This window comes from Coturnix japonica, chromosome Z, assembly GCF_054131305.1.
Source record: "Coturnix japonica strain WE chromosome Z, WE-NBRP24, whole genome shotgun sequence".
In the NCBI taxonomy this organism is placed as follows: Eukaryota; Metazoa; Chordata; class Aves; order Galliformes; family Phasianidae; genus Coturnix; species Coturnix japonica.
The window spans coordinates 34,609,838-34,618,904 of record NC_140702.1 but is presented as its reverse complement, the minus strand read 5'-3'; the positions used below and the strand labels follow the sequence as shown (position 1 = coordinate 34,618,904).

Genomic DNA, 9,067 nt, shown 5'->3' with positions numbered 1-9,067 from the left:
TTTTCTTTCAAAGCTTCCTTTAATACAATCTTTTAATGCCTTTTGTTTTACAGTACAACTGCACTTTAAAAAAAAAAGTCTTATGAAAATGTGGCTTATCCCCTTTCTTGTCTGACAGTTCAGACTTGCAGTATGTTCTTTGGTTTAGCTTTAAGGCATTCCTTCCCATCTTCATAGAGACTGCAGCAGGCCTTTTTCACTTAGCTGCATGTTTTTTGACAATTTCCAGGTACTCCTTCACATCATCAGGAGATCCCAAGACAACAGGCACTCTCTGGTGGATATCCTCAGGCACTATATCTAGTATTGACTGATGCCCTGTTGTTGCTATTCCCCCAGCTTTCTCAATAACAAAAGCCATAGGATTGCATTCATAGAGCAGTCTCAGCTGTAAGACAAAAATCAAAATGGCAGTGGTCAATCCAGACAATGCTCACAATCACATAACTATCTGGCAATTGATTTAAAGTCAATCAACACTTGAAGTACTCTGTATTTAATATAAATTTGACTCCAGAATTGTGTAGATTTTGCTGTAAACAAAGCAGAAAGAATGCCCCAGTCTGAGTTCTTTTTCCATAGTTCATGTTTGCCTTGTGCTCTTTACACAGAGATAAAGTTCATATGTAGGACACAGCCTTTAACAAGGCAGCAGATCGTGTAGCAAGAAAAATACTGACCCTGAATATGCCATTAGGTTTCTCTAATGAGTAACTGCGTCTTATCTGAAACCTGAAGCAATAATTTATGGACAGTTACAAAACAGATGAAAGGTCTTCTCTGAATAAATAGTCACCCTGTCAGCCCCTAAGAGTGTGCTTTTCCACAAGGGACTGTCTGCTGCCCTGCAGAAGCAGTCAAGCATGGTTCCTCCAGATGAGGCAACACAACTAAGAAAAAGACAAAAGGTTTTTCTTTTCAGTTGAGCTTCATTTAAGGAGCACATTACATTTAAGCTTCTGATATCTCAGATTTTAATAGGAATCTCAGCATAGTGTGAGCCATTTATTTTGCTTTGTAATTTTTCCACTTAGCTATAGGACACTGGGCCGACATGGTATGGAGAAGACTGCTTAAACAAACATCCCCTAGTGTGTTCCTACTAATGTCCCATGATCTGTACATGTGTGATTATAAAGAAAAATCAGTATGGTTGACAAAGGCCAGAAGCAGCCCTAAACTGGTGTATGACAATAGGTTACTGTCTTCTGTGACAGCATGCAGACAAAAGAGATACATACTTTCAAGTTGTAAGAATTACATTCTGGAATCAAAATACTGATCCAGGAGAATGAAATATCTATGTAATGCAACTTCTTCTGTAATTGGACTTAAGCAGATTTACCTTCCCTTTGGGACTTTTGGAGTTAGCAGGATACAGAAAGATTCCTCCATACACCAGTGTGCGATGTACATCAGCCACCATAGATCCTATGTACCTTCCACCATATGGTGAACTGCCATCCTATAGAAAGACAATCAAATAAATGTAACTTTTGAGCACATCAGGTTAGTCTCTTCCTCTTAGTAGTTGTAACATCTAACTCCTCCTTGTAGAAATTCATAGTATTCCAAGTAGTTTAGGTTAAAAATTCAGTTTCTTCCTCATTTTCTAATTGGGAAAATCCAAGGAACAGAACAGCTGAAAAATTCTCAGAATGGATGAGCAGTGGTACCAGCAACAGAAAATGCTGCCCAGCTCTCCATCAGTGCTCTAACCCTTGGAAAACACTGCATTTCTAGTAGAAAAAGAGATCAAGTGGTGGAAACTGATGTTGGGTTTTTATTCTGTTGTAATGAGGAAAAAAATAATAAAGTAAAAAAGCAAAAATAGCAACTGTTAGTAATTATTTTACCCATTTGCTTCAGTTTTCACATCTCCTTTGTCAACAAAGTTAAATTTGACTACTAAAATTTGTTCCTCAATACACTGCAGATAGTATCTTTCCAGTATCATTTTAGTATCTTAATAAACAGCACCTTAAACTTGCAAGTCATCAGAAGAAAATACCAGTCATTGTTCAGGAAGCTGAGAGTGGAGATGAACACTTAGCAATACTACATGTTGACACTGTTATCCACCTAATAAATGCAATGAGGACAGAAGGAAGGCAATAGAATAGATGTGTTTCTGCAGGTATTCCTCAGAGCTTCAGACCTTCCAAAACCAGGAAGCTGCATGACCACAAATCAGACCTTGAAACAACATGAATTTTTCACATGAGAGGCCCCTGGGGACACAGCCCATGTTATCACTGAGCACAAGGCCAACATCCCTGCTCAGGTTCTCCATCTAATCAGACACTGCACTGGGGCAGCTGCAACCTGAAATACCTGTAGAAAATGTTTCTTTATCACTGGATGAAACTTCCTCTTTACTTTACCACTGAATGCCCAGTTTTAACCCCAGAACAGTTACTCAGACCCCTGACTAAGATAGAAAAATAAAAAAAAAAAAAAGGAAGAAAAAGCAGAGGTGAAGCACAGTGCTGAGTGGCAGCTGATCTAAATAGCAGTCCTACACACATGGATACATCTTAAGTAGATTTAAAAACAAACAAAAACAACAACAACCCACAAGCTCTGGAACTTCATGCAGGAGGCAGTGACTGATGTTAAAGAAGGAACTACTAAGTAACTACTTGTGACCAGAAAGCTTCTCTGAAACTGGATTTTTTTTACCTCAGGGAATTTCTTCTTCCTGAGATACTCAGTGATGGCAGAATCAAAGTATTTAGCATAGCCTTCATTGAGACTGTAGATATTCCCCTTCTTTTTGATTTTCACATCCCTATCAACCAAAATGAATTCTCCAATTGCCTAAAAGTAAGAAAGAAAAATAACGTATCAATGTTGTTTTCTGATTTATTTACAGAGTAAAAGCCTTTCATATACATGGTTTAGGAAATAATTACTAGAGATTACTAGATGCTTTCTTTAATAATTCAATATCTGTGAAAAAGGTGGTATTTGCTGTTAGGATACAGGTTAGAGCAGGAATCCTGGGTTCATGCAAGCTTCTTCATAGTACCATTACCAGCTTTGCCAGATGAAGTAATGTGCAAACGTTTCCAAATAGATATTAACATACTCTAGTTTGTCCTAGCTTGGGTTAACTAGAAGACAGAGCTTCAATCTCTGTAGCTAAGGGCTGGGCTATTTGGTTTCTAATGATGTAAATTTCTATGTTAGTGATAAAAGCAAACAAAATAACATTCACACATGCTCTAAGCTGTCTCCTATCTGAAAGTAAACAAAAACACATGCAGCTAATTAAGCTCTTATTTTACAGGGAGCACCACAGTATATTTCCTGCTTCTTGACTGCTGCAGGTTCTAAAACTTTAATGCAGGCATTGTGGTTGACTGATAACACAAAGACGGGTTATTGTAGCAAACGACTTTCTGCTGTTGTCAGTATGTCTTTGATTTTAAAGCTTATGCATCAGTGTGTTCTACAGCGTCTAACACATTCACACACATCACTTACTCTTTTACTTATCGTGGAGAGATCTGAAAATACATAAGTCAGTTAAGAATCTCTGCTTCAACAGTTTACTAAGGCCCTAGCATTAAGAAAAAAAAAAAAAAGAAAAGAAAAAATAGAAAAACCTCAGCTGCATTCTGCATTGCAGAAAATAGCTTGTTTTAAATGCCACATTATTTGACACATGCTGCATATTTGCTTCACTGACTCAACTGTCTTCCCATTACTGAATCACTGACTGTGGCAGGCAGATGGAATGCAAAAATCTGTTGATCTTAGTTTTGGCAGGATACAGAACGTACTTCATTTTTCCACATCAGCTTTAATTTGAAAATTGTACCTTTGACCTTTTTGATGAACAAATGGTTCTTACGGACAGTACCTTGTTATCCCTAAATAAACAAACAAGCAGAAGACATTCTCACCGGATCAAGCATAAAACAGTTGACACCTCCAGCAGAAGTAGCCAGTACCAGCATTGTGGCACTCCCATAGAGAGCATAACCTGCTGCCACAAGATTGCGCCCAGGTTGTAAAGCATCTTTCCCAGTAGGTTCATCAGGGGATACCTAAAACAAGGAGGAAAAAAAATTACTTCTTTTTTTAAATCTGGTATGTATTATTATTGGACTCTGAGATAGGAATGTCTTCTTACTGCATATTCATGCAACACGTAGCACAAATGCTTGCATGGCCTACAACTAGGATTCCTAATGGATGTGTTTTATTGTCGTATGCATTACATATAGTGCACAAATTACATGGAAGAGACACATTCATTTAGAAATGCTCTTATATAAGCATTGTTGGAATGCAGGAAACAGGAAAGGATTAAGGCGATAATATAGAGCTGCACACCTCCTGTGTAGGTGGTGATGAACATGGCTAGAAGCAAAACTCCAAGTCATAGTTGAAAAGCAAGCAATGAAAAATGACTCATGGAGTTTACAGCTGAGCAAAATGCCTAGGGTTGCTTTTATTTTCCTTTGCTTCATCAAAAAACGAAGTGGAAAATAGTTACTTTGAGGGATGTGAGAACAAAAAATGATTAAAACAGACAGTTGGGTGTGTTTTTATCTGGCTTACTGTTTCCCCCATCTTGTGACATGTAAGTCCAGTATTTCAGGCTTTTCAGACAAGGTTTCTGCCTTTCAGAGTGAATTAGACACTCAAATGCACATGCCATATTTCAGCTCTGGTTTATATTTGAAGCCTGTCCTCAGGCTAACATTAGTATAGAGAAAAAGAAAACCTGAAAGCACATTTCACATGTAGATAACAATTACGTGGCAATTTGTCTCAAGAAGATTATTCATGAATCTAATACCAGGTAAGGGGTGACTCCTCTAGCTGACTAATTAAATATCAGCAAGGCTTCCATGTTCTTCTAATGTTCATATTCTAAGACAGTGGTGCAAATCACTTACAAATCTTTCATACAGACATCTGAAGCAGCAGATTTAACTTACAGTCAGTCCTGGAAAGACTCTTTCACAAATAACTTTAGTGAGATTTTATTAAATTTTCATATGCAATTCTATTTTACCCAAAGGTGCACAATAATAATTTTTCCCATTCTATTGGAAAGCATTTTACCTTTCTATAGATACCAAAGATGGTCCCAATGGAAACAAGGCAGTCAATGTTAGATGATCCATCCAGAGGGTCTATGCAAACTATATATTTACCCTAAAAATATAAAATGGGGAGCAGTAAGGTTAGTAACATAATTCGCTTACCTCCTACAAATTGAAGTATTCAGTAGATAAATATTCTCAAACATTCATATATCAATATAAATTAAAATGTTCTTAGAGATTATGAAGGAACATAACTTTGTAAATGAAGGATCTCTGACCTGGATTTCATTCTTGATCACAACTGTGATTGGTGCTAAAGTAGAATCTGGGGAATTCTTAAAGTAATTAACAGATGATGAAACAGCAAAGCAGGTTCTCATATTCAACTTTTTTTTTTTTTTTAAATTCATTATTTAAAAAGTTAAGTAATCAGTTTAGCTTTATATAAGAAGTTAATGCTGATCCATTTTGATAGACATCCTCTAACATCTACTATTTAGACTACATTTTCTCATTTCTAATGAAACTGTATGCTGAATTTTAAGGAAACAGACAAGAAGATCTATCTTCTTTTTATAAAGAGCTAAAACTAGAGGGATTAAAAATGACATTAAGACCTGACATTCAGAATCTATACACCTTACTGCACATTCCACTTTGAACAGCTTAACAAAGTCTTCTGCTCAGAAATTGACAGGCACTCAGAAATTACTGCAGCCAGTTCCTGCTTTTGCCCTGTGGGCTGGGCGCTTGTTCCCCCAGAGAGGAGTGGTTTCTGCCTATGGCAGTATTAAGGATTCTTGCAGACAAAGGAAACTGCCAGTACAGGGAAAACAGATGATTCCACTATGCTTTTTATGTAGCTCATTTTTCCCTTATGCTGTTCACAATCACTAATAATCATGCATAATAAATATGTTTGCATATTTGCTTCTCATTCAATTTCAATCCTGGAAACCAGAAACGTTTTTAAACTCAGAAATTCTATACTCTGCTATCATATGGGTAGAAATTCTGAGAGAAGTGACATTTATCTCACATTTTGTTTAAAAAAAATATATAATAAAATAAATAAATAAATAAAAGCATTAACATTGAGCCTCTCTCAGTGATCCTCACAAGGATCTGTAACTGTATTTGTTCAGATCTAAAGCATATCTAAAATTCATCCGATGCTAACACAATCCATTTTGAGGGGTTCTTGGCAAAGAAGGAAAGAGACAGCTGCTTTGACGAAACTAATGTTATACTTTTTAAATTATGTTTGCTGTTTTTTTCCTCTATACTTTTTGCTCTGATTTTTTTTTTAATTTATTTATTTATTTTGCACACCAGAATATTAAGCAGCAGAAAGGAATTATGATCATTCAAGAAGGATATGCAGACCAGGAAATATAATTAAAGTCAAAAAGTTGGAATGATTTTTTGTGTTGTTGCAAAAATCTTATTTTCAGGCCTTCTGGGAGAATTTGCCTAAACTGGAGAAGTGAAGATCTGATCTGCAGCAAGTAGTCAGTGTTTTACTGATAAAGCTCCTTTACAAAAGTGCTGTATAGACTCAGAGTGCAGCTCCAGAGATCAGGAGGAAGAAACATGAAAAACACTTCCTCCACAATTAGGAAAAAAGTGGGGAGAGAAAAAAAAAAAGTGAGGAAGAACATCAGAGAAAACAAAACTAAAAATCCAGTCTTGCAAACAGAAATAGCAGGCAGGACAAATGTGGGGACAGATGAACACGTGCACCTACAGAACAAACTAACTGAAAACAGACTGTATATGTCCATATGGAAAAGTACATGTTCTCTGAAATTTTTAGCCCAGATCCAATTTCCCATGTTTGAATAGACACAGTTGTAAAGATCAGTCTGAAATAGAGTACTGAGAATTTTCAAAGTTACCAACCCTTCTGTCAGCTTCAACTATTACAGCATCCTTGTTTTCTTCAGAGACAATAACACATGTGCTGAAAGATGACTTGAGCATGTTAATCACCAAATCGTTGGAAAGGATGTCCAGCTTCTTCACCTGATCTCCTGTCACATTGGTAGAACCAGCAATCCCATACCTAAGGTAAGGCAAGTAGAGAGCAACCAGTCAGAGGAGCGCGCTGCAGCCTCCAAATCAGCCCATTTCTGACAAGTCTATGCTTGTACAACATCCTGCAGTGGAAACAGTACTGATAGATGATCTCCCAGGTTTTTGCACCTGACTTGCTGTCCAATGCATCCTTGCTAAAACTGGCTATGGTCTTAGCACGGATCACCTGTGTCATGAAAAAATCTAGAAAATACTGAAGATGAAGTACACAAAAGAGGGAATTATTTTTCAGTTGTCCCTGAATTATAGACACATATAGCCAGAGCAGGCTGTGAAGGCTGAATTACAAAACCACATTACTTTATACTAACTATAAGACCTAAATGTTGTCCCTCCATCCTATCTCCACTGTCACAGCTGCTTACTCTAATAGCTGAGATGTTGCTGGAAACTTTATACTTAGGAAGTGAATCTGACTGTGCTAGTTACATTGTAACTTCTCAATGTAGTTTGCTCTTGGTTAGTAGTTCCACGTACAAGTTCCAAAACAAACACTTTGCTCACACATAAATCACCAATTTTATGGTTCAGTGTTTTCAGCTTTTCACTTTAAGTGGTAAACATTTATTTGGGAATAAAGTTGAGAAACACAGGCACAAAACACAAATAAAGCCTTGCAAGCTAATCAGCACTACTCTATCTGACATCAGGAAGTACTGGGAAACCTTGTGACAGGCAATGTTGAAAACATCCAGAAGAGAGACCAGGAAGTTCAGCTCTCAGCAGAGAAAAACAGGACTCAGCTCTGCACATACTGAGATTTCTCTAACGTACTTCAGCCACGATACACTGATCAGTGTGAATAATTTGGTAATTCAGGTCTTTTGCAATAATGCTGAACTTAGAAATACGGTGTGCTGCCTGCAGGGGACCTGTCATGACTCTATGTGTTTGAGTTTCCTCCCAGTGTTCCCAGAGCAAACACTCCTTGGTGTCAGCTCTGTTGGCTGCCACAGTCTGCAGTCATCCTCACAAACTCACAGTGCTACAAAATAATGTGGAAAAAAGAAAAACTAGCACAGTACCACGTAGCACAAAGTGGTGCTCTGACACTGAGTTGTTAACTCCAGTGAGCAGTAACCCATTGATACATGCCCTTCAGCCTGCTCCTTTGGTTTTCTGGTTCAAAACACCCACACCTTTTGATGAAGGTCTATGTGAGGGTCAATCAGCAGCAGTGTCTGCTAAAGGGACCCAGAAGCAAGTAATACTGCCTACTACTCCTGGGAGAAGATGCTGTCCGAGTTGCTGCCGCAGTCCCAAGAAGAAGGTGGGAAGAGCGGAAAGACTACAGGGCAGCCCGATGTCTTATGGCCATCCCACCTCCCGCAGCTCCCGACTGGCAGCCCCCACCCCTGCTCGGGGCAGGGGTGTCACTCACAGGTTGGCGATGCCGGCCTTGCGCACGGCAGTGGAAATGGCCTTGACGGCGGTGCAGAGAGAGTTGAGGAGCTGCGTGAACTCCCCAGTGCCTTTCGCCCGCCGGCCCTCCTCCATCACGAAGCGGGTCATGGTAATGACATTAGTGTCGAAGGCGGAGCGGTCAGTCATGCTGCTGGCGCGGGTCGAGAGGCACCGCTGCCCAGCCGCCGGCTCTTCACTTATTCCCGAGGGCTGGACCTCGCCCCTCTGCCCGCCCCCCGCTCCGCCCACCCCCCGCTCCGCCCCTGGGGCTGGCGACGGCAGGTCTTTAGGTGGGATCCGTGCGGCGCCTCGGAGCTCTTTAAGATCCCTTCCAGCTTGAGCCGTTCAGTGGTTCAGGAAAACGTACTTTCATGTCCACTGGTCCTAGAGTATGCCCATACACGGGTCATTTCTGTGATACTGTTGTCTGTAGAAACTGACCTTGTCATTAAATAACTTAAGTCCTAGTAGTCAAGGACAGATGACTTGTGAGAATGTAA

At 39.2% G+C, this 9,067-nt stretch overlaps 1 protein-coding gene across 1 annotated transcript; it reads right to left on the bottom strand.

The window, feature by feature from the left end:
• Positions 1–8,740, bottom strand: FBP1 (fructose-bisphosphatase 1). Its single transcript, XM_015849329.2, has 7 exons — positions 8,545–8,740; positions 6,969–7,131; positions 5,083–5,175; positions 3,912–4,055; positions 2,683–2,820; positions 1,346–1,465; positions 1–388 (listed from the first exon to the last, which is right to left on the bottom strand). Exons 1-7 carry the CDS (start codon positions 8,712–8,714, stop codon positions 197–199), a joined length of 1,020 nt encoding a protein of 339 aa, XP_015704815.1. The 5' UTR covers positions 8,715–8,740; the 3' UTR covers positions 1–196.
• Between the last annotated feature and the right edge of the window lie 327 nt (positions 8,741–9,067).

Coding starts and splice junctions, on each gene's coding strand:
- FBP1 (XM_015849329.2), bottom strand. CDS start 8,714: ATGACTGACCGCTCCGCCTTCGACACTAATGTCATTACCATGACCCGC. Junction 5,176..6,968: donor TAGTTGAAGCTGACAGAAGG/GTTGGTAACTTT, acceptor TTATATTTTTAG/GGTAAATATATAGTTTGCAT. Junction 1,466..2,682: donor GGAAGAAGAAATTCCCTGAG/GTAAAAAAAATC, acceptor GTCTTTCTATAG/GATGGCAGTTCACCATATGG.